The sequence below is a fragment of the Xenopus laevis genome, chromosome 3L (assembly GCF_017654675.1).
Source record: "Xenopus laevis strain J_2021 chromosome 3L, Xenopus_laevis_v10.1, whole genome shotgun sequence".
Lineage (NCBI taxonomy): Eukaryota > Metazoa > Chordata > Amphibia > Anura > Pipidae > Xenopus > Xenopus laevis.
In genome coordinates this window covers 7,571,513-7,596,441 of record NC_054375.1, presented here as the reverse complement: position 1 = coordinate 7,596,441, position 24,929 = coordinate 7,571,513, and the positions used below count along the sequence as shown (strand labels likewise).

The 24,929-nt window shown below is 42.7% G+C and overlaps 1 protein-coding gene and 1 long non-coding RNA gene across 9 annotated transcripts in view; one reads left to right on the top strand and one right to left on the bottom strand.

The window, feature by feature from the left end:
- Positions 1-24,929, top strand: part of mical3.L (microtubule associated monooxygenase, calponin and LIM domain containing 3 L homeolog) — a 168,153-nt gene that overhangs the window by 124,160 nt on the left and 19,064 nt on the right. For 5 of the 7 annotated variants that reach the window (XM_041585917.1, XM_041585915.1, XM_041585916.1 and 2 more), the window contains exons 25-33: positions 4,354-4,546; positions 6,913-7,166; positions 7,742-7,831; positions 14,774-14,926; positions 16,069-16,131; positions 19,396-19,500; positions 21,528-21,674; positions 22,067-22,164; positions 22,984-24,730. In XM_041585917.1, coding sequence (XP_041441851.1) covers positions 4,354-4,546; positions 6,913-7,166; positions 7,742-7,831; positions 14,774-14,926; positions 16,069-16,131; positions 19,396-19,500; positions 21,528-21,674; positions 22,067-22,164; positions 22,984-24,730 — 2,850 coding nt within the window. The remainder of the gene's footprint in view (positions 1-4,353; positions 4,547-6,912; positions 7,167-7,741; positions 7,832-14,773; positions 14,927-16,068; positions 16,132-19,395; positions 19,501-21,527; positions 21,675-22,066; positions 22,165-22,983; positions 24,731-24,929) is intronic. The other 2 variants (XM_041585913.1, XM_018240908.2) reach the window with 2 other exon arrangements.
- On the bottom strand, positions 4,516-22,988 carry LOC121401377. Of its 2 annotated transcripts, none has more exons than XR_005966190.1 (3): positions 22,185-22,988; positions 14,714-14,881; positions 4,516-4,601 (listed from the first exon to the last, which is right to left on the bottom strand). It is a non-coding gene; the product is annotated as an uncharacterized LOC121401377 (long non-coding RNA). The 2 variants fall into 2 exon arrangements; XR_005966191.1 differs by lacking the exon at positions 22,185-22,988 and adding an exon at positions 15,007-15,048.

Genomic DNA, 24,929 nt, shown 5'->3' with positions numbered 1-24,929 from the left:
GCCTTGGTTATTGTAGCTTGCACTTTCAGCCTTGTGTAAGACTCCATTGTATTCTTTCTGGCTACTGCCTTCCTTACACTGCTGTAGTGGCATATTCCGCCTTACAAGGTTGAAACGGGGGCAGGAGTTTGATGGCATGTGGCTAATTGTCTAGTAATGATATTAAATGTGTTTTTAGCAACACCCTTAGTCCATAAAATTATAACCCAGTTTAGTAGTAAATGTGTGTAGTGGCCTTTATTATCAGCGCCAGATACAGTACTAGATGCATCACAACGATGAGTGTAGTAGGCTTTGCGTTCACGAGCTTGAACCTTAATCTTGATCGTATGTGTTTAGGTGCCTGAAGTTAATGACACTTGGGGTGTTTGGTAAAAGTGACAGATAAACACCCCCCCCCCCTTGGTCCTGCTTGTGATCTTGGCTGGTGCACAATGTCCAGTGACAGTCACTGTTCCATGTGTTTCAGGCAGAGTGTTGCCCTTTAAATAACATTAAAGGATAAGTAAACATTCATAATACGTGAATGTAAAATTGACGAGAGTGCTATTCTAAACACTTTTGTCATTTACATTCATTATTTATTTTCTTTTTATTCCAAGATATTAAGGGATACATGTGCTGTTAATAGGAATGAATTGTGTTCCAACAGCGCCACCTGCTGGTCATTTTCCCACCAGTCTGACCAGCAAGTAGTCAATGAAGTTGTCAGGAGAAAGAAAGAGGCTGATGTTCTTCTGCTTAGGAAAGATTTGAGAAAGTTTTCTGTTAGAGCAGCCTCTTTCTTTCTCCTGACAGATTCCGTGACTACTTAGTGGTCAGACTGGTGGGAAAATGACCAGCAGGTGGCGCTGTTGTAACACAATTCATTCATATTAACAGCACACGTATCCCTTAATATCTTGGAATTAAAAAAACATAAATAATGAATGTACATTGCAAAAGTGCTTAGAATAGCACCCTCAGCAATTGACATATTTTTAAGGTTTACTTATCCTTTAAATAACATTAAAAGACCTAATCAGGGGCATTATTGAAACCACCCCATGTGCTATAGGCCTCATACTGTTCAAACCATCCGTTTCAGTCCAGTCTCTGTATTGTGCTGCAGATGTGTAGCCCCTTCTCTGTCAATGTTTTTCCTCTTCTGTATCCTCCCCCAAACCGAAACCTTATTGTTATTGTGCATTTTCTTTGTATTTTTGGTCTTGCCTTGTCTTTCCCACTTCTCACCCCACTTCTCACCCCACTTCTCACCCCACTGACCCTCTCAACCATGTCTGTATATGTCTTGCTGAATATGTCTCTCCTTTATTCTGTATCATGAACCAGGTACTCTGTAGTACTCTGTATTGTTGTGCCTTTTTTTGTTTTGGTAAATTTCACTGTTGCACTTTTACGTAAATAAATTTTATTCTTGAGTTTTTTTTTTTTTTCCCTGGTTTCCAAGTTTATTTTATTTTTTTTTTACCTCCATAAATTCCGCTTTATTCAAATATCGCCGATGCCCATTAAAGTCTATGGGCGACTAAATTTGTTTGACGTGCGTCTTTTTTTTTTCACGCACAACGCCATACAAGTCTATGGACGACATTTCCACGGCGAAACAAGAAAATTCGCCCTACCCTAGTGCCGGTGTCTTGTACTCTGCACCCCAGGCAAAAATGCTTTTTAAATGCGCACTAAGGGGTGCAAGTAAATGAGCCCTTATATCTTTGTGGGCCAATTATACTTAAATGATGATTTCACATGCAGCCACGGGGTTTTAACACTTGTTTTGGAGGACCACGCTCTCCAACGCCCAGTTTGGATGTCCGTGCCTTTAAATAATGTCCTTGTTGTGCTGGGTGAGCTTGCAGGTAATGGGCCCTCCCTCCTTGCACATGTATCTTTAAATAGGGCTGCAAGGGGTTAAATAGTATTATTTAATTTATTTTTGAAAGATGGTCATTGCACCGGATCCAGGATTCGGCCTTTTTCAGCAGGATTCGGATTTGGCCGAATCCTTCTGCCTAGCCGAACCGAATCCTAATTTAATATAATTTAATATAATATATATTAATATAATAATAATATAGAATATAATTATAATAATATAATTAATTTTATATAATTTATAATATATTTATAATTTAATAATATAATTTAATATAATATGGGGAGGGAAATCGTGAGTTTTTGTCACAAACAAGGAAGTACATTTTTTTCCCCTTTCCACCACTAATTTGCATATGCAAATTCGGCTTCAGTTCGGTATTCGGCCAAATCTTTTGCGAAGGATTCAGGAGTTGGTCGAATCCAAAATAGTGGATTCGGTGCATCCTTAATTGTCATACACGAGTCCCTGCCCCAGAGGAGCTTACAGTCTACTCTCCCTTTAAACTGCACATGTCAGACCGGTAGCCAATCAAGTTCTGATAAAATGAGCCCCTTTTTAGACTTGGATATTCTCAGGGTTCTCTGGTTACCCCCATCCCAGACACGAGGAGAACAGACATAGCGTGTGCAGATAGTTCTAGTTCATATTTGGCTATGGCTACCTGCGAAGGAGTTCTGCAGATTCCTGTCCATGGATAGGATGCCAGTTGGGGTGCCAGTTTAATGTGGGAATTATAGTCCATTTCTCACCAACTATAATACTTGTTGCTACAGCCACCAGAGCTGTTGGGAGTTGTAAGCCTTATTAGACAAGGGTTTAGTCTGTAAAGTGCTGGATTAGGTGGGTGCTAGATTAGGTGGGTGCTAGTTTGCAACAGGCTCTGACTGGGTGCCCGAGTGAAAGATCCATTCCTTTATCCTTGCTGTTCTGTGTCTCCTCTTTATAGATAAACAGTACAACAACAAAAAACTGCTTGCCGTATAAATCTGAAGACTAATACAGGTATGGGACCTGTTATCCAGAATGCAGACCTGGGGTTTTCCGGATTAGGGATCGAATGCATAATGTGGATCTTTATCCCTCAAGTCTACTAGAAAATCATGAAAACATGAAATAAACCCAATAGGCTGGTTTTGCTTCCAATAAGGATTAATTATATCTTAGTTGGGATCAAGTGCAGGTATAGGATCCGTTATCTGGAAACCTGTTACCCAGAAAGCTCCAAATTACGGAAAGGACGCCATTTTATCCAAATAATTAAAGTTTTTAAAAATGATTTCCTTTTTACTTGTAATAATAAAACAGTAGCTTGTACTTGGTCCCAACTAAGATATAATTAATCCTTATTGGAAGCAAAACCAGCCTATTGGGTTTATTTAATGTTTAAATGAATTTCTAGTAGACTTAAAGGGGTTGTCCACCTTCCAAACACTTTTTTTTTCAGTTCAGTTGTTTTAAGATTGTTTCCCAGAAATAAAGACTTTTTTCAGTTACTTTCCATTATTTATTTTTTCCCGTTTTTACAGTTTTTCCAATATGTCTCTGGCGTTTGAGTCTGACAGCTCAGTAATTCAGGGGCAGATTCTGAACTGTTACAATTTTACAACATTTAGTAGATCCATTTCTCAGCAGCATCTCTGGAGTATCAGCAACTATTGTATCAATTCTAACAGCTGCCTGTAATGAAACCCAGGGATTCTGCTCAGCAGGGACAGAGATAAGAAATGTATCAACTAAATGTATCCACTTAGAACAGTTTACAGGGTCAGCGACCCCCTCTCCCAGAGCTGCTTCAGAATGTGAAATATAACTCTTTGCACTTCAATATTAGAAAAATGGTGACACATAAAAAATGGAAAGTCATTGGAAAAAGTCGTTATTTCTGGTGATCTATCAGAAAACAACTAGTTTTTTGAAGATGAACCACCCCTTTAAGGTATGAAGATCCAAATTATGGAAAGACCCATTACCTGGAAAACCCCAGGTCCCGAGCATTCTGGATAACGGGTCCCTTGTACTTGATCCCAACTAAGATATAATTACTCCTTATTGGAAGCAAAACCAGCCTATTGGGTTTATATGATTTTCTAGTAGACTTCAGGTATGAAGATGCAAATTACGGAAAGATCCCTTATCCCTTGTGTTGTTTATGGAGTGTGGGAAGAAACCAAATGAAGGACATGGTGTGAACATACAAATACCTAACAGAGGTCAGAACTGAACTCAGGACACCATTTGGGCCATGAAGGTTCTTCGAGTCTTGGGTGCAATTCATTATAGTGGTTCAGATTAGGCCCACTTGTGCTGGTGTTAAGAGCCAGCACAAATCAGCATAGGGAGATGACACCTAATAAAAAAGAATGAGTAAGTAGGTGTGCCCTTTCACACGTAAATTTGATATGGCACTTATTAACCATAAATCAAAATGTGTGACCCCATAATCTCACACTTATCAACATTACCTCCTATTTCAGGCCCCAGTGTGAATGGTGTAGAAGATCACAGCGCCGCCAAGAGGCTGAGAGCCACCCCCGAGCGAATTGAGCTGGAGAATTACCGCGTTTCCTTGCAGAAGGAGGAGCTGGAGGAGGTGCCAGAAGAAACCCTGGCTGAGCATAATCTGAGCAGCCTTCTGGATAAAGGGGAGGTGGAAGAGGTGGCCAGCAGGTGAGGTTCTTCCCGTGTCCTGAAACCATTCCAATGTACCTAAGGTTGTCCCCTCCTGTGTGTAGATAATATCCATATATACAGTTAGTAGGGATGTAGCGAACGGCGGAAAAAATGTTCGCGAACATATTCGCGAGCTTGCGTCAAAAATGCGAACGTCGCGAACCCCATAGACTTCAATGGGAAGGCGAATTTTAAAAGCTAGAAAAGACATTTCTGGCCAGAAAAATGATTTTAAAGTTGTTTAAAGGGTGCAACGACCTGGACAGTGGCATGCCAGAGGGGGATCAAGGGCAAAAATGTATCTGAAAAATACATTGTTGACACAGCGCTGCGTTTTGTGCTGTAAAGGGCAGAAATCACACTACGTCACTCAGGTGATGTTTCTGGACACGGAATGTGAAAAAGCTCACACAGCTAGGTGGCACTTGGTTAAAGACTGGGCAAACAATGCCTGCAAGGGCAACGTATACAGTAGTGGATACGGAATATATTATTGCTGCTGTAAAAACATCACTCAGGTGATGTTTACGGACACGGAATTATTATTGTTATTTAGACAGAATGTGAAAAAGCTCACACAACTAGGTGGCACTTGCATACCTCCCAACTGTCCCTCTTTTGACCACTCAACCCCCTGTCCCTCTCTTGTACTGGAAAGTCCCTCTTTTCTCTGCACTGAACAGCCAGAAAAAAAACAGTTTCTAACTTAATTAGCTTTTGGCAGAGAGCTCAGAACAGCTAACAGGTGCAAATAAGATACTTTGTAACAATTTTGACTCTGGTTGGTGCTGGTAGTGGTGAACTACTAGGAGGAGCAGCACACCAGTCCCTCTTTTCTCTGAACAGCCAGAAAAAAAAAACAGTTTCTAACTTAATTAGCTTTTGGCAGAGAGCTCAGAACAGCTAACAGGTGCAAATAAGATACTTTGTAACAATTTTGACTCTGGTTGGTGCTGGTAGTGGTGAACTACTAGGAGGAGCAGCACACCAGTCCCACTCCCCAACACAGCTAGACTAATAGCACTGGGCTCTTATAGTAGCAAAGTAAAAAAAGAAAAAAGAAAATAAAAGCAGTCCTTACAAGGACTATTGGGTTATTACAGCAGTCAGCAGATGAGATCAGAAGCAGTGCCCACAGCAGCTACATACAGAGCACTGCAGTAGAAGGTAGATTACTAGCCAGCAAAGCTACCTAACCTAAAATGTCCCTCAAATCCCTGCAGAGTTCTGTCCCTACAATACAGAGCAGTATCAAGTAGATTACTAGCCAGCAAAGTTACTATCAACTGTCCCTCAAATCACTAACAGCTCTCTCCCTACACTAGCTCTTCCAAGCACACACAGGCAGAATGAAAAAACGCTGCAGGGCTTCAGTTTATATATGGAAGGGGAGTGGTCCAGGGGGTGTGGGGGTGGTCCAGGAGGGAGAGCTTCCTGATTGGCTGCCATGTATCTGCTGGTCTGTGGTGAGAGGTCAAAAATAAGCGCCAGCTAAGGCGAACCCAAATTGGCGAACGTCGCGCGACGTTCGCGAACATTCGGCGGACGCGAACAGTCGATGTTCGCGCGAATTAGTTCGCAGGCGAACAGTCCGCGACATCCCTAACAGTTAGCTCCATAAATCTTCGGACAGAGACCACTTTTTTTTTTCTAATTTTGGTTCCGTACATTACCACAATGAATTATAAAATGTTCAAGTCTAATACTTGGTTGAAAACACTTTGCTGACAATGACAACCTGAAGTGTTGGACATCACCAGATTCTGAGTTTGCTCCTGTTTAATGCTCTGCCAGGCCTTTACTGCAGCCGCTTTCACTTGCTGATTGTTTGTGGCCTTTCTGTCCCAAGTTTAGTCTTCAACAAGTGAAATGCAGCTCAATTGGGTTCAGATCAGGTGACTTGGCCATTCAAGAATATTCCACTTCTTTGCTTTAATAAACTCCTGGGTTGCTTTGGCTCTATGTTTTGGGTCATTTTTTTAGTCCAATGTAGCCTTTGTATTCTTGATGCTTATGAGTGGCTTGCACCTTGCACTGCACCCTCTGTATTTACTTTCATGCAGTCTTCTCTTTATGGTAGACTTGGATAATTGAGTCAATTGTCCAATTACTTTTCAGCCCCTGAAATAAAGTGTTTGTGTTACAAAAAAGACTTTAGTTCATCACATTTTTATGAAATCTTTGTGTTCAACCCACTGAATTAAAGCTGTAAGTCTGCAGTTCAACTGCATCTGTGCAAAATTCATTGTGGTAATGTACAGAACCAAAATTAGAAAAAAAAAAGTTAAATTATCTGTATTTATAGGCCCAAATATGGCTGTTTGTCTGTGGCACCCACAACTCTTTGCACTTTCGGCCCACAGCAGTTCAGAGTCCGAGATGGAGGAAGAAGAAGAGGAGGAGCAAGAGGAGCCAGGGGAGTGCGTTCCCTCCTCAGATCTAGGTGGGGTGCCATGGAAAGAGGCTGTCAAGATTCACGCCAAGTTGAAGGGTCAGGACGTGGAAAATGTGGTGATTGTGGAAACTCAGGGGTCAGGTGGCAGTGAAGAAGAAGAAGAAGAGGAGGAGGAAGAAGAAGAAGAAGAGGAGGAGGAAGATGAAGAAGAATCAAGTGAAGGTTGGTTTCTACCCTCACTAGAATAATATATTATCTTGCCCAGGCTTATTCTAGACTGCAATGACCTTGGGTATAGAGAGAACACAGTAATGCAATGCCCACAATTACTGCCCCTTCGCCTACCACCATCTTGGCTTACTATACACACTGTTCTGTAAAAAAAAGACAGAATTCTCTGTGTTGTGATGAAGAGTTTGTGTTTTCCCCCAATTAGGGTTGCCACCTGGCCGGTAAAAATGATGGTTGATCCCAATGTTATTAATAGGGAAAAGAGATAAATATATAGGAAGGCTGGTATTTTTTTCCAGAAAAGGTGGCAACCCTACCCCCAATGCATTCAACCACAGCTCTGTGTGGCCTCACAAAAGTGGGGACTGATTACCTAAATGTGGTCAAACATATAAGAAAAGTCTAAAGTTCCTTAAAAATACACCCAGAGCAGAGCTCTTCTTCCATCTCCTTCTCACTGTACAACTTCCCTGTCTCATTTCTGCTTCTCTTGTCCCCCTTCCGTCTGTTCATCTCTTTTCATGGGGTTTGGGATGGGTGATTGTCCGCTGCGCCCCCTGCTGCAGAGGGTGAGTATTGCCCATGGGAGAGAGAACTTCAGCAGGGCCTATGGATACAGCGTATCTCTGACGAAGATACCGTTGGTACATTTAAAGGTATCCCTCATGCCCCCCCCAATATTCTCTGCCATCCCCAGATGAAATGAATTAACCCCAAAGATTGCTCCTACACCCCTGCACTTTTTATCTGTAGATGGAGCTATATTTAAAGAGACACGGTCATCAAATCCGTCACTACAATTGGTGTCCCTTTTGTAGTGACGGAGGATTTGGTTAAAACACTCAGCCCCACCAAAGAAATTATTTATACAATGCCATCAACTGAGCTTGGCACGAAAGTGGGGCACAGCCACTAACATAACAGTGGCCTCATTCACAATTGGCTACAGCAAGAGTCCCATGATGATGCTGCCCAACCTTCTAGCTTTTCTCCATGGAGGGGTGTAGGACGTATCTGTGTGAGCATGGTATAGAGATCGCAGCAGCCCCCCGACACTAATTCCACTTGCATGGAACAGCACCCTTCTGTATCCGGGAATTCAATGGCTTTATCTGATCCGAGATGACGTTCTTCTCCTAACCTCAACCGTAATCCTTATCTCCGTGCATGGAACAGAGCTGGAGCTTTAACAACAGTCCCTTGTTTCCCTAAGGTGCAATCCAGTACTCGGTCTTATAAAGTGGGGAGATCATGTGATGTATCATGTATCACTAGACGCTTTGGGACCCCTCTCCCTATTGGGACTCAAAAGAGCACCCAGCCTGCATGGGCTATATTAAAGGGATACTGTCATGGGAAAACATGTTTTTTTCAAAACCCATCAGTTGGGATAGTGCTGCTCCAGCAGAATTCTGCACTGAAATCCATTTTTCAAAAGAGCAAACTGACATGGGGCTAGACATATTGTCAGTTTCCCAGCTGCCCTAGTCATGTGACTTATGCCTGCACTTTAGGATGGAACTACTTTCTGGCAGGCTGTTATTTCTCCTACTTAATATAACTGAATCAGTCTCAGTGGGACTTGGCTTTTACTATTGAGTGCAGTATCTACCAGGCAGCTGTTATCTTGTGTTAGGGAGCTGCTATCTGGTTACATTCCCATTGTTCTGTTGTGGCTGGGGGGATGGGAGGGGTGATATCAACTTGCAGTACAGCAGTAAAGAGTGACTGAAGTTTATCAGAGCACAAGTCACATGACTGGGGGCAGCTGGAAAACTGACAATATGTCTAGCCCCATGTCAGATTTCAAAATTGAATATAAAAAAACCTGTTTCCTCTTTTAAAAAATGGAGCAGCACTATTAACTAATGTGTTAGGAGAAAAACATGTTTTCCCATGACAGTATCCCTTTATGTTTGTTTATTATCCTATACAGCACCACGTGGTTATAGGTCTATAGCAGGGTGACAATAGTCTTATTGGTTTTTTATATATATAAATATAATCTGTATATTCAGTATATATTACCAGAGTCCTAAGCACCATCTGTTTGTTGCCAGTAGGTGGCACTCAAATGTATAAACCTTTATCCATAGAAGGAATTTTATGTGCATGAACTTCATGAATAAAAAGACTGATAGTGGTTGAACTTAGAGCCCAGATGGGGGGGTGTTATTTTGTGCTCAGTATTGGATTGTGCCTTATTTTGGGTTCCCTAAAAAAGAGAAATGTTAATTTAGGGGGGCTATTTGTGCCCCCTACCCATGCTGATACAGTAGATATTAACAGACGCATGCGCTGAGCGTTTTTTTTTTTTTTGCAAAGAAACTGCATTTTGTTTTTACTAATCCTAAAGTGTCGGCTTTGATTTAATATCTCATGCATAGATGTATATGGGTTTCTCTACATAATAGGGATGCAACGAATTCGGCCAAATACCGAACCAAATCCTAATTTGCATATGCCGGCAGAAGGATCTGGCCAAATCCGGATCCTGCTGAAAAAGGCCGAATCCCGAACCGAATCCTGGATCGGTGCATCCCTACTACATACGTGCTTACATGTACAATGAAAGAAAAGTCTACTCCTTAAAGCATAAGTAAACGCTAAAAATAAGTCAATGTAAAATTGATGAGGGTATTCTAAGCACTTTTGCAATGTACATTCATTATTTTTTTATTTTTAATTCCAATATATTAAGGGATACATGTACTGTTAATATGAATGAATTGTGTTACAACAGCGCCACCTGCTGGTCATTTTCCCACCAGTCTGTCCAGCAAGTAGTCAAGGAAGTTGTCAGGAGAAAGAAAGAGGCTGCTCTGATGTTCTTCTGCTTAGGAATAAAATTAGAAATCTTTCTCAAAGCAGAAGAACATCAGAGCAGCCTCTTTCTTTCTCCTGACAACTTCCTTGACTACTTGGTGGTCAGACTGGTGGGAAACTGACCAGCAGGTGGCGCTGTTGACAGTGGCGTAACTAGATGTTGCTGGGCCCCACAGCAAATTAATTTTAGGGCCCCCAACATATCCAGTGTTTGTCCTGTTTTACCAATATATGTTCAAATTTCTCATCAATGAGAGCCTCATGGGGCCCCCTGTACCTCCTGGGCCCCCCTGCGGCCGCAGGGTCTGCTTCCTCTGTAGTTACGCCCCTGGCTGTTGGAACAAAACTAATTGATGTTAACATAGTTACATATAGTTACATAGTTAAATCGGGTTGAAAAAAGACAAAGTCCATCAAGTTCAACCCCTCCAAATGAAAACCCAGCATCCATACACACACCCCTCTCTACTTTCACATAAATTCTATATACCCATACCTATACTAACTATAGAGCTTAGTATCACAATAGCCTTTGATATTATGTCTGTCCAAAAAATCATCCAAGTCCCTCTTATAGTCATTAACTGAATCAGCATCACAACTTCACCCGGCAGTGCATTCCCCAACCTCACTGTCCTGACTGTGATGAACCCCCTACTCTGTTCCTTTAAATGAAACTTCTTTTCTTCTAGTCTGAAGGGGAGGCCTCTGATACGGTGATCCACTTTATGGGTAAAAAGGTCCCCTGCTATTTGTCTATAATGTCCTCTAATGTACTTGTAAAGTTTAATCATGTTCCCTCGCAAGCGCCTTTTTTCCAGAGAAAACAACCCCAACCTTGACAGTCTCCCCTCATAATTTAACTCTTCCCTCCCTCTAACCAGTTTAGTTGCACTTAGTCTCTGCACTCTCTCCAGCTCATTTATATCCCTCTTAAGGACTGGAGTCCAAAACTGCCCCCATACTCCAGATGAGGCCTCACCAGGGACCTATAAAGAGGCAGAATTATGTTTTCATCCCTTGAGTTAATGCCCTTTTTTATGCAAGACAGAACTTTATTTGCTTTAGTAGCCACAGAATGACACTGCCCAGAATTAGACAACTTGTTATCTACAAAGACCCCAAGATCCTTCTCATTTAAGGAAACTTCCAACACACTGCCATTTAGTGTATAACTTGCATTTATATTATTTTTGCCAAAGTGCATAACCTGCATTTATCAACACTGAACCTCATTTTGCAGTTTGCTGCCCAGTTTTCCAACTCAGATAAATCACTGTGCAAAGTGGCAGCATCCTGCATGGAACCTATAGTTCTGCACAATTTAGTATCATCTGCAAAAATAGAAACAGTACTTTCAATGGCCACCTCCAGGTCAATAATAAACAAGTTGAAAAGCAAGGGACCTAGTACAGAGCCCTGCGGTACTCCACTAACAACACTGGTCCAATTAGAAAATGTTCCATTTACCACCACTCTTTGTAGTCTATCTTTTAGCCAGTTCTCTATCCAGGTACAAATACTATGTTCCAGGCCAACATTCCTTCATTTAACCAGTAACCTTTTGTGTGGCACTGTATCAAATGCTTTAGCAAAGTCTAAGTAAATCACATCCACTGCCATCCCAGAATCGAGGTCTCTACTTACCTTCTCATAAAAAGAAATTAAGTTAGTCTGGCAAGATCTATTACGCATAAAACCCTGCTGGCACAAACTCATAGTATTATGATTTGCTATGAAGTCCAGTATCTTATCCTTTATTAACCCTTCGAAAAGCTTTCCTATCACTGACGTCAGACTAACTGGCCTATAGTTTTGAGGCTGAGAACGAGATCCTTTTTTGTATAGAGGCACCACATTAGCAATTCGCCAGTCTCTCGGCACTATGCCAGATCTCAATGAATCCTGAAAAATTAAGTAAAGAGGTTTGGCAATCATAGAGCTAAGCTCGCTAATTACCCTGGGATGAATACCATCTGGCCCCGGACCTTTGTTAATCTTAACATGTTCTAGTCTCTTTTTTGAATTTCCTCATGTGTGAACCATGCATCATAAGGAAACCTTCACTTATTGGTTCCTCATTTGTGTAGACAGATGAAAAATACGAGTTCAGAATCTGCGCTTTTATTTTGTTTTCATCAACCAATTGACCCCCCTCTGATAGTAAGGGTCCCACCCCTTCCAGCTTAATTTTTTTACTATTAACATGTTTAAAAAATAATTTTTGATTCTTTTTACAGCTTGCTGCAATATCCTTTTCTATATCAATTTTAGCTTGCCTTATAGCTTCTTTGCATGATTTATTGGCCTCCTTGTACCTTATAAATATTTCGGCTCTCCCAGCTGACTTGCCTTAAAAGCAGGTCTTTTCTTACCCACCTTAACACCAACGCTTCTATTGAACCAAAAAGGTTTTGCTTTGCAACGACGTTCCTTGCTTACAAGGGGAATAAACTGACAAGTAGATTTATTAAGCAGCATTTTAAAGACTTCCCATTTTTGTTCAGTGTTTAACCCTGTGAAAAGCATTTCCCACTTAATATGTTGCAGAGATGCCCTTATACTGTCAAAGTTTGCACGTCTGAAATTTAGTGTTTTAGTTACTTACTCCCTTATAGAATTGCTTCTGCAACATAATCTCAAAGGAGACCATGTTATGATCACTATTCCCTAAATGCCCCTCACCCACACAAATGCTAGAGATGAGTATTATTAGTTATTACAAGGTCCAAAAGTGAGTAACTCCTAGTAGGTTCTTGAACGAGCTGGAATAAAAAGTTGTCATTCAGCATATTTACAAACCTACTGGCTTTTTCTGTCTTGGCAACCCCATTACCCCAGTCAATGTCTGGATAATTGAAGTCACCCATAGTAATAACTTGACCCAGCTGTGAAGCCGCTTGTATCTGCAAGAGTAGCTGGGCTTCATACTCGACACTTATACCAGGTGGTTTATAACATACACCAATGATAATTCTTTTTGTTACCTTTTGCCCAGTCAAAATCTCTACCCAGACTGATTCTACACCCTCACCAGTGCCAGCTATTGTTATTTATTTAGTAATTCAGGCTTTACATACAAACACACTCCTCCACCCTTTTTTATTCCTCTGTCCCTCCTAAAAAGGGTGTAACCATTTAAATTCACAGTCAGGTCACATGTTGCATCCCACCAGGTCTCGATGATACCAATTATATCAGAATTTTTAGAGCATGCGATTAATTCTAGGTCTCCCATTGTACTTGACAAACTCCGTGCATTTGCCGCATACAGTGGAGGTTACTACATTTACTTTTGAAATTTGTATTACTTAGTGGAGAATTATATGTTAAGTTAGTATTATTCTGTTTTTCCTTGTAACCGAGGGACCTCCAGCCCAGTGCTCTAGGAACCCAAACCCTTCCTTCTACACCAAGACTTGAGCCACGCATTAAACTCCCGCTGTCTTCCTAAACTTGAAACAGTACATGAATCCTTTAATATCTTGGAATTAAAAAAAACATAAATAATGAACGTACATCGCAAAAGTGCTTAGAATAGCCACCCCATCAATTTTACATTCACTTGTTTTTAAGGTTTACTTATCCTTTAATGTGAGACTGTGCGGCCAAAGCATTTCATGGGACCCCATTAAAGAGGATCTGTCATCTGATTGGCCCCCCCTCAGCTCCATACATGCCATATGTAATAAACACACATAAAATAAATACCAGCAGGTGTCAAACTAAAAATGCACTTTCATCAAATGACATTGAATTAGATATATAATGAATAAAGTACCCCCTATTGTAAAATGTAAGGATAATCTTTTAGACAGGTCATGGAACTCCAAGGTTACTTCTAATATCCTCATATTTTCCAACAAGGGGTACTTTGTTTATTTTTATAATACACAAGTTTCATTGAGTCACGTGACAAAAATGACATCACTACTCACCGTTTATATCTGATGACATCACTTGTCACCGTTTATAAGGATATAATTCATGGCTTTTGTGTATTATCAAGATATTTAGCACCTGATAGATCAGTCATGTTCAGCATTTAATACCCTACCTCGGGAGTCTTCTGTGCTGTGATCCCATCAAATTGCTATTGGCCCGTCTGGTCAGGCAACACGGTTTGCCGGATCATCCCATGCACGTGTGGGTGTTGAGATCTACTTGTTTGATCCAACATCCAATCAACACTATTTGGCAATCCACAGGCCAGTTTAAGAGTCAGGGCACAAGCTCAGATTTCGGGAGATTAGTCACCCGGCGATGAATCTACTCTTCCACGGGACGACTAATCTCCCTGAACTGTCTCCCGCCATCTAGAATGTAGATCTCCGGTGGGATGGCACTCGGAAGCGCTTCGTTTTCCAAAGTCGCCCAAAGTTTCCTCGTCAGGCAACTTCGGGCGACTTAGGAAAACGAAGTGCTCCTCATTCCCCTCGAATGTGAGCGTGTGCCCTGACCCTTAGGGTGATTATAGTAATTAAGGCTAGTGGCACAATGGACATTGACCACCAGAGAAAATATTGGGGGTTCAAACACCCCTCTCCGTCCTCTAATGAGCGAGAGTCTCCGTGAGTCCAATGAATGAACCCATGTGCCATTACCCTAACAGCTGCCAATGTCAATATACTGTTTCTGGATATAGATAATGGGCTCCGTCTCTTTATCACTGTAACGTTCTCCTGTTCTCTCTGTCCTTCTGTTTCCCTTACCTTGGGCGATGTCTGTCCTTTTGCTCTTCTGCTTCCTCCATTCCGTGCTTTTCTGTCCAGCTGGGAACCTCAGGCTCCAGCAATCCCTCACTCCTGTCGACCCCATGGAAATAAAGGCCGACTTGCACTGGACACACGTCCGTAAGGTTAAGGAAGAGCGGAGAGGGTCTAAGGAGGAGAGGGGAGAAGTGAGCGTGTCCTCTCCTTCCAAAGGTAACCCCCTGCGCCCAAGCCCAAACATATAGTTGCCCCATTAGCTGAGCAACCTCATTATACTGCACTTCATTGCATACCTCCCAACTGTCCCGTTTTTCGTGCGACAGTCCCGATTTTGACAGCTCAACCCACAGTCCCGGGTTTGTTACGGAAATGTCCCAACTTTCTCTTTGATCTCCTGCACTGAACAGCCAGAAATAGATACAAAGTTTCTAACTTCTAGCCCAGAATAGATACTTTTCTAACAATTTAAAGTGGACCTGTCACCCAGACACAAAAAGCTTTATAATAAAAGTCCTTTTCAAATTTAACGTGAAACCCAATTTATATTTTTTATTAAAGCATTCATAGCTGTTGTAAGCTCATTTAAAAATCTCAGCTGTCAATCAAATATTGTCTGCCCCTCCTCTATGCCTTAGGCAGACAATTACTTTCACTTTCCATTCAGCACTTCCCAGATGTCACTACTCTCCCCACATTCCCCCCGTTCTCTTCACCGTTTAATTGTGTAGCCAGGACATGGGGATGGACATCAGGTCCCACATTCTGGTGCACAAACAAGATTCTGAGATGATACAAGACTTGTCTTAATAACAGTGTCCAGAAAATGGCTCCTACCTGCCTGTTATAATTATGAATTCCCAGACTGAAGGAAACTAGATTCAAATAATTTATATTGTGTAATTAAAGTTCATTTTGCTTGACTAATGTGATAAAATAGGTTTAGGAATATTTTTTTGGTTGACGGGTTCCCCCTTTAAGATAAGCAGGTCTCTAGGGGAAACTGTGACTTGCAGCTTAAAGGGCAATTCACCTTCATTAGCAAAACTGTAATAACACATAGAAACCACAGAAATGTGTTCAAACTTTCATAACTTGCCAAATTTTGTAAAACGTAAATGGTAATTAGGGGGTTTGGTCGCAAAACTGGCGTGATCTAAAATCCTTTGGTCCCTCTTTCTATTTCCAAAATGTTGGGAGGTATGTCATTGTTGCGTTCACGTCATTGCCGCGTTATGTTATTCCGTGTATATCTGTATGTGTGCTGTGGCCCTATTGACACCCCCAGGTAAGTAGCATTAGATTTCCATTCATTTCATTTTTTTGTTTCTGTTCTTACTTTTTTTTTTCGCCGGCAGCACCTCATCTCCCTTCCCACCGTCACGACCCAGTGAGAGCATGGCTGGAGTCCGTATCAGGAGGTAGCAAGCCCCAGAGATAAGAGGCTGCGTTCTTGTTAAGAGCTCTGCAGTCGCTCTGCTTGAATGCTCTGTGCTAGCTCTGCCACGCTCCTGTCCCGCTCTGCATGGTTAAAGCGGGCGCCCTGTGCACCCCAATATATTCTGTGCCTTAGATGTGTCTCCATGCACCGCTGCTCTTTTGCCCACACGCTTTTTGTCTCCGTTTCACATGCATCATCAAGTATAGAAATTATATTATTCTCGTTTATTATTAATACAATAAATGCAAATAGATCGCCCACTGGCCTGGAATGAAGCTTGTTTACCCACCCAAAACTTGGAGGTAATTCCAAGCTTCCAGTAAGAGGTTGCACCCATAGATGCAACTGACTTGCACCCAGTGAGCAAGCTGCTGGATATTCCGCAACAGATCTTGGGTGGAGTTCCCCTTTATTTTTTTTGCAGAATTTTAACCCAGTAATAACTTGCAGACTAGCTAGTTTACATTTAAACCAGAAGCATTGGAACCCTGCTCTCTTGTTTGTCACTTGGCTGGCTTCCTAACGTACTTCTGCTCTCTATGCTGAACTGCAGCTCCCAGCATCCTTTGCTGGCTTCAAGGGCATTAGTGTTGACTTCTCAGGGATAAGCCTTTTTTGCCTTTCTGCTTGACCCCAAGGGAAGGCAGGACTGGCTAACGTGCAAGGCTTGGAGGGCTGCACTCTTGTGTTTTAGCTGCTTTTGTGCAGTGTTGTGTGGATTAAAGGACCAGTAATTCCATTAAATGAAAATATTTTTTCATGTAACATTTGTATCTGTTCAACCTGCATATACAAATTAACTTTTTCTTGGCAACAAATGCCAATTTAATTATATATTTATTTTAATTTAATTTTTATTTTATGCCGTGTATGGCATTGGACCACTTATTTTCGTCCTAACAGCTTATCTGTTACTACTGTGTGACCATGTGCCCTATAGCCCTATTGCAACTTGAATGGTTGCCCCATGGCTACACAGTAGCTAAGTTAATTACACACTGTAGTAGCACTGCTGAAGCAAAGTACAAGGTAACATCACAAATGCACACAATACCCATTTATTTTTTAGTGTTACTGGTCCTTTAAGGGGAAGAGGAAAGCATACAGGGGGTATAACCATGTGGGGGAAAGCAGAACTGTATCCTAAAGACTAATAAGACTGCGTGCACCATATCACGTTAGGAAACTATAAGGCTAATGGCACACTTTATATACTGTATAGCTACATGCAGAGGAGTAGAGGTACCTGCAGAGCCAACACCTACATGCAGAGCAGTATAGTTACCTGCAGAGCAAACACCTTCATGTTGAGAAGCATGGTTACCTGCAGAGCCAACACCTACATGCAGAGGAAAAGAGTTACCTGCAGAGCCAACACCTACATGCAGAGCAGTATAGTTACCTGCAGAGCAAACACCTTCATGCTGAGAAGCATGGTTACCTTAAGAGCCAACACCTACATGCAGAGGAATAGAGGTACCTGCAGAGCCAACACCTACATGCAGAGCAGTATACAGTACTTACCTGCAGTGCCAACACCTACATGCAGAGCAATAGAGGTACCTTCAGAAGAGCCAATATCTACATGCAGAGGAGTATAGTTACCTGCAGAGCCAACACTTACATGCAGAGGAGTATAGTACCTGCAGAGCCAACACCTACATGCAGAGGACAAGTTACCTGCAGAGCCAACACCTTCATGCCAGAAGCATGGTTACCTGCAGAGCCAACACCTACATGCAGAGGAGTGTAGTTACCTGCAGAGCCAACACCTACATGCAGAGGAGTAGACTTACTTGCAAAGCCAACACTTACATGCAGAGGAGTATAGTTAGCTGCAGAGCCAACACCTTCATGCAGAGGAGTATAGTTACCTGCAGAGGAGTATAGTTACCTGCAGAGGAGTATAGTTACCTGCAGAGCCAACACCTTCATGCCGAGAAGCATGGTTACCTTCAGAGCCAACACCTACATGCAGAGGAATAGAGGTACCTGCAGAGCCAACACCTACATGCAGAGCAGTATACTTACCTGCAGTGCCAACACCTACATGCAGAGCAATAGAGGTATCTTCAGAGCCAATATCTACATGCAGAGGAGTATAGTTACCTGCAGAGCCAACACTTACATGCAGAGGAGTATAGTACCTGCAGAGCCAACACCTACATGCAGAGGACAAGTTACCTGCAGAGCCAACACCTTCATGCCAGAAGCATGGTTACCTGCAGAGCCAACACCTACATGCAGAGGAGTAGACTTACGTGCAAAGCCAACACTTACATGCAGAGGAGTATAGTTAGCTGCAGAGCCAACACCTTCATGCAGAGGAGTATAGTTACCTGCAGAGGAGTATAGTTACCTGCAGAGCCAACACCTTCATGCCGAGAAGCATGGTTACCTTCAGAGCCAACACCTACATTCAGAGGAAAAGAGTTACTTGCAGAGCCAACATCTTCATGCCAAGAAGCATGGTTACCTGCAGAGCCAACACCTAAATGCAGAGGAGTAGAGTTACCGCATACATGTGCAGTAGTACCACTACATGCAGGGGTGCAGAAGAACATAGAATACAGAAAAGCATACAGGACAGACTCTTGTCTTAAAGCTATACAACCCAAGTTTGCAGGGTGAAACCGTACAGGCACCTGTACTACAGCTCAACATATAAAGCAAAGTACCAAGAAACAGAGTATTGTATAACTGCACAATACTATAATGCACTGCTCAGCACACTGTGTACACTGTTGAAATGGGAATACACTATTTTCAAGTAAGGTTATATTTTTCCATGAGCTTTCCCTTTAATGTAAAGGCATAGCTAACCACATACACAGAATGATATTCTCTACATAACAACCCCTTATCTGTAATAATTAAGGGCGCTGTTTTATTTAATTTCAAGGAACCCCCTCAGCCAAGGCGAGCAGTATGGCATCACCACTCAGGTCTTTGGTGCTTGCATTAAGCTGTGGCCTCAAACAATGCTCAAGAAATAAAAAAAGCTTGAAACTGGTGTATTTTCGATTTATAACTCCAAGCTCAAGTGCCTAATATGATGCTTAGGGGTGTTTGCACTGCCTGCTGGGAAATATCTTGTTGCCAGTTTCCTCATTATTTTTTCCCATTTTTTTTTCTCCCCCATTGCCACGTCCCTTCCTTTCCTTTTACCCCTCTGTATTCCTCTCCCCTATTCTCATACTGTCCATGCTTTCCATTGTCATCTCCTCTCTTCCCGACCCCTCAGCTACTGGTGAGGATGAAGAAGGTGAGGAGGAGGAGGAGTTGGGGACATGCCTTGCGCAGGCTGAAACAGGCGGTGATGGGGACACCTCAGCAGATCTTGGTGATGGTATGTGCTTCAAGCTTGACTTTCTGTTAGGGACATCAGCAGATACTGAAAGGAGCATTTCTGGTCTATTCATTTGGGCCATTCGCTTGAATGAACAGCACAGTGCTGTCCGCACAATAGATGGAAGCATCTACTCATTTGGGCAGGTCACGAAAAAATCTGAATCATTTGACCACTCAAGTTGAGGGCCAAGCTGGGCAAGTCTGAGCTCTTATTCCTAAAACTTATGATTTCAGAAAAGCCAATAATCTGCCAACCAAGCCAAGAGTACCTGAAGCATCAGCCAATGTCTAGGATGGGGATAGAGCTAAGGACATTGAGGATTAATATGGAATAATATTTGCATTCATTATCTCCATAATTTCCTAACCCAGATGAGCTCTACATTCTTAAATCTTATTCTTAAAAGGTCATACAGTCCTTTCAAGTCTGGAACCAAAATGCACCTCCATATTTTCCGGCCTTCTAACCTGGACATGGCTTAGGCAGAGATCCCCAACCTTTTTGAACCCGTGAGCAACATTCAGAAGTAAAAGGAGTTGGAGAGCAACACAAGCATGAAAAATGTTCTTGGGGTGCCAAATAGATGCTGTGATTGGCCATTTGGTAGCCACTATGTGGATTGTCAACCTACATTGAGACTCTGTTTGGCAGTACATCTGTTTTTTATGCACCAAAACTTGCCTCCAAGCCTGGAATTCAAAAATAAGCCCCTGCTTTGAGGCCACTGGGAGCAACATCTAAGGGGTTGGGGAGCAACATGTTGCTCACGAGCTACTGGTTGGGGATCCCTGGCTTAGGGGGTGTATTAGTATTCTTTTCATAGCGCCAACATTCTGCAGAGATTAGGAACATTAGTCCCTGCCTTAAAAGACCTAAGGTCCTTATCACATTTACTTTGGTCAGTTTTTTTGATGAAATCGTCGCAGTAAACACACTCCTTGCAAATAACTCCCTGGCTGGAATCAAACCTAGGACCTCAACGCCGTAGGCCATCTAATCCCTTAGACTCCCTAATGAACGTTGCTTAGAAATATTAATCTTAAAGGGATACTGTCATGGGAAAACATGTTATTTTTCAAAACGCATCAGTTAATAGTGCTACTCAAAAGAGCAAACAAATTTTTTTTATATTCAATTTTGAAATCTGACAATCGGCTAGATATTTTGTCAATTTCCCAGCTGCCCCTGGTCATGTGACTTTTGCCTGCACTTTAGGAGAGAAATGCTTTCTGGCAGGCTGCTGTTTTTTCTTCTCAATGTAACTGAATGTGTCTCAGTGGGACATGGGTTTTTACTATTGAGTGCTGTTCTTAGATCTACCAGGCAGCTGTTATCTTGTGTTAGGGAGTTATCTGGTTATCTTCCCATTGTTCTTTTGTTTGGCTGCTGGGGGGGGGGAAAGGGAGGGGGTGATATCACTCCAACTTGCAGTACAGCAGTAAAGAGTGATTGAAGTTTATCAGAGCACAGGTCACATGACTTGGGGCAGCTGGGAAATTGACAATATGTCTAGCCCCATGTCAGATTTCAAAATTGAATATAAAAAAGTCTGTTTGTTCTTTTGAGAAATGGATTTCAATGCAGAATTCTGCTGGAGCAGCACTATTAACTGATTCATTTTTTTTCCCATGACAGTATCCCTTTAATGTTCTCACTGTAATCAATTTGTCAACAATTGGACAATTATATATAGAGAGAAAAAGGTGCCGAAGGCACAAGAGATCTTTAGTACAGGTCATGCAACTCAGAGGTGACTTCTTAAAATTAGGGGTTCCATCATTTTGTTTCATTGAGTCATTTGAGACAAGTGACATCACTACGAACATACTGACATCATTAAGCACCATTTATAACACAATATCCATGGCTCTGTGTTTATTATAAACTATTTCCTTTCACCCATAATTCAGCCGCCAGGTGTAAATATTTACTCTGTGGTGCTCAAAACGGCCGTGTGCCTTTATTTCGCATATTCTTATTTGTTTATATTCTGCACTCTGGATAATTGAAATCCCACAATAAAGATGTACGCTGTCTCCGCTGCCCCACAACTACAGATGATGACATCCCGTCTGATGCCGAGGCTGAAGAGCGGCTCCAGCAGTCTCAGAGGTTTAAGCTGAAGTTGGATATAGATCAAGAACCTGAGCTGGAGCGACCCGTCCTGCCAGGTACCTGCAGCGTTCCAGTCGCACATGTTGTAGCTTAAAGAGATATTGATACACTAGCATTTTTGTTTCTTGATTTATAACTCCCAGCACCCCATATTCCCCCATTTTTCTGTTTTTAGTCTTTCGAGATCTCCAAAATAGGTCTTTGGTCCATAGGGATTTGGATCACATTTGCATTGTATTACATTGGATGGGATTCAAAATAGCATTTTAAGTCCACAGAGGCCCAGACAGCCCCACAGACCCAATAAATAGTGACTGTCTATCTCAGCAGCCCCTTAGCCAGAACCTACAGATTGCCAGTCCTGAGATGATGGGGAGGAACCATGGGGAGCTGCCATACCTTTCTTCTGACAGTATCAATAAGTTTGTTTTGTTCTTCTGTGCTTGAGTTATTACAGATTCTGAGAGGGTCCCCACCCCGGTCTCTCGGACACCGAAAACTCCCATACAGTCTCCAGTCAGGACCCCCAGAGCAGAAACAGAAAAGGTAAAACACAGAACTCTAACCTGTATCCAGTGGCTCTGTACTTCCAGCTCTCCAACTGCTCCTCTGGTGCGCTCCTACTGTTCCACTGCTTCCACTGCCTTCCCACACGATTCAGAGCTGAATTAAAAGATACGATCTCGGGATAAGCAAGTCTCTTCTGCTGTCTTTAGGCAGTGCTCCCTAAAACAGCTCTCGGACCAGTCTCCTTTCCTCCTCCACCCTCATAACTCTGCACCAGTCAAGCCTCCAGAGCCGCACCCAACCATTCTTACACCCTCAGCCACCTTTAGTGAGATGATCCACCCTGGCTTTTCATCTTTATTCTTCCTTCTTCCCTATTTAGTAGGAGCCCTCTGCTCCCGTGACTGATGAAACACAAGCCAAAACCCGCAAGCCTACCCAGTCTCTGTGAGTCACTGCACCCAAACACACACATCTAATTTTGTCTGGTCCCCCCTTGCTTTCAGCATGCACAATGCCTCTAATCCCATGTCTCTTTTTCTGGCTCTATGTTGCAGTTCTACTATTCACCTCTTGTAAAGGCTGCAGGATGTGTTTGCCTTTTACACAAAAATAAAAATGAAAATAGATTTGGTGTTAATTCTCTGCCCCGTTGCTTGGTTAGCAGGCAATACAAATGCACTTCATGGTTCAGCAGTGATAAATAAGCATAATATTGTGTGATGTACAAAGAGGATGATTATAATCTGGTTGTCATCCTTAACCGCTAGGTGTGCCATCATTGAAGAAGGCCACCACCCCAATAATGAGTATGATTTTGATCTTGGTTGTTTTGATCTTGCTGTTCTGTATTTATAGGTTCCTGTGATGTCTCCAACGACACTGACGTCTCCTGGTGGACGTTTTTTTACGGATCCATATCTTCCGTTGGACAGCAGCAAAGTAACTTCTGTGGAAGCAAAAGCTCAAACGCCTCTATCTCCTGTTTGCTCTCAACCAGTCCCATCACAAGAACCTGCTATCCCTACATCTCCTGTGAAATCACCCTCAGTCCCGACAAATAGGAGGCCACTTATATCCCCAACAACAGCTATTTGCTCGCAGCCACTACCGTCCACAGAGGGTTCCATAAATGCTCCAGATAGGCCCCCAGTGCGTCAGCAGCCATCCCCTCTAATCTCCTCTACTCCTTTAACCAAACTGCCTTTCACTGGTCACATCACGGCATCTGAAAAATTAGTTAGCCCTAATACAAAAGAGGCCCTGAAACGTATTGACCTCATTGAAGAGTTCTGGACAAAAAGCGCAGAGATTAGGCGGAGTTTAGGGCTGGCTCCTCTGGACAGGGATCGGGTGCCTGAAATCAGTTTCCCTGCCCTAGATTCTACTACTCCTCCTCAGTCTCAGGCACCTAAACCAAAAACCGAGGAGCTCAAGTCACCACCTCTGAAGCCACAACAAGTTACTAGAAAAGTGAACCCTTCCCGATTGGACATTGAACTGCTTTCACCTCTGACTCCAATATCCCCTTCTGAGAAGGAGCTGAAGAGCTCAGATGGCGAGAAGAAGGATATCTCCACCAGTTCTGGTTTAGGCCTGAATGGCAGTTCAGTAACCCGTACTGTTGCCAGTGAAAGCTTCAACACCTCTGATTCAGCCATGCTTACTCCACCATCCAGCCCTCCACCACCTCCTCCCCAAGGGGAAGAGCCAGCTACTCTACGAAGAAGCCGTACAGCTTGCCAGAATGGACCAGAATCCATCCCTGCCCAAGCACAAAGCAAGCAACCCAAACAGTCTCCCCGCAGGGAAGAATTAGTACGTAAGTCGTTTGTAGAAAGTGTAGACGAGATCCCCTTTGCTGATGATGTTGAGGATACATATGATGAAAGGACGGATAATTCCAGCATCCAAGAGAAGTTCTTTACCCCACAAACCAGCCGAGTGAAACCACATAGAATTGTTTTTTCCAAGGAGAATGGAGAGATCCCATCTTCTTTGGAGAAAGTCCACCACAGGAAAAGACTTTTGCCTGATGTAACTCATGAGGCCAAAGAACGGGCAGAGGAGAGAATGAAAGCCCGGGAGAAGTCTGTCAAGAGCCAGGCGCTAAAAGACGCTATAGCACAACAGCGGCACAAGATGAAACAACTAGAAACAGGGACAAGATCATCCAAAGTTCTGCCATCTACTACTCTGTTCAACGATCACACTACAGTTTCTCCTTTCACGAGAACCCAAGCAGAGACACCCACCCTGAAGCTGGACACGTCGCAGGAGGTCTTCATAACACCCCCAGCTGCTCCTGACGGCTCAGTAACTTCCTCAGAAGGTTCAGGCGGAAAACCCAAGAAGAGACCATCCATCTTCTCCCCAAGGAAAAAGGAGAAAAAGTCCAAAGGGGAAAGCAGTCGATTGTCTGATAAACAGGCGGCAGATGAAAGCACCAAACCCAAGTCCTTATGGAAATCCGTCTTCTCCGGGTATAAGAAAGAAAAGAAGAAGAAGCAGCAGGCTGAGGACAAGTCTACACCAAGCACTCCATCCAGCAGCACCACTGTGGACTCTGGGAAAGCCAATGTGGCAAACATGGTCCGTGGAGCAGGTAATATGGTGAATCTAGTTATTTGTCATAGCTCCAGTAGACACCTAGGCACTCTTACTAATGAGGCTGACACCTTCCTACCATACCCAGAAAAAGAGAAAGAGTTGGAGGCTGCCATGTTTGTTGACAGAATGTGACAGGGCCTCATGTATTTTGGACAAGGGTACAGGGGGGTGGTAGAAGAGTAGACTGAGCAGGG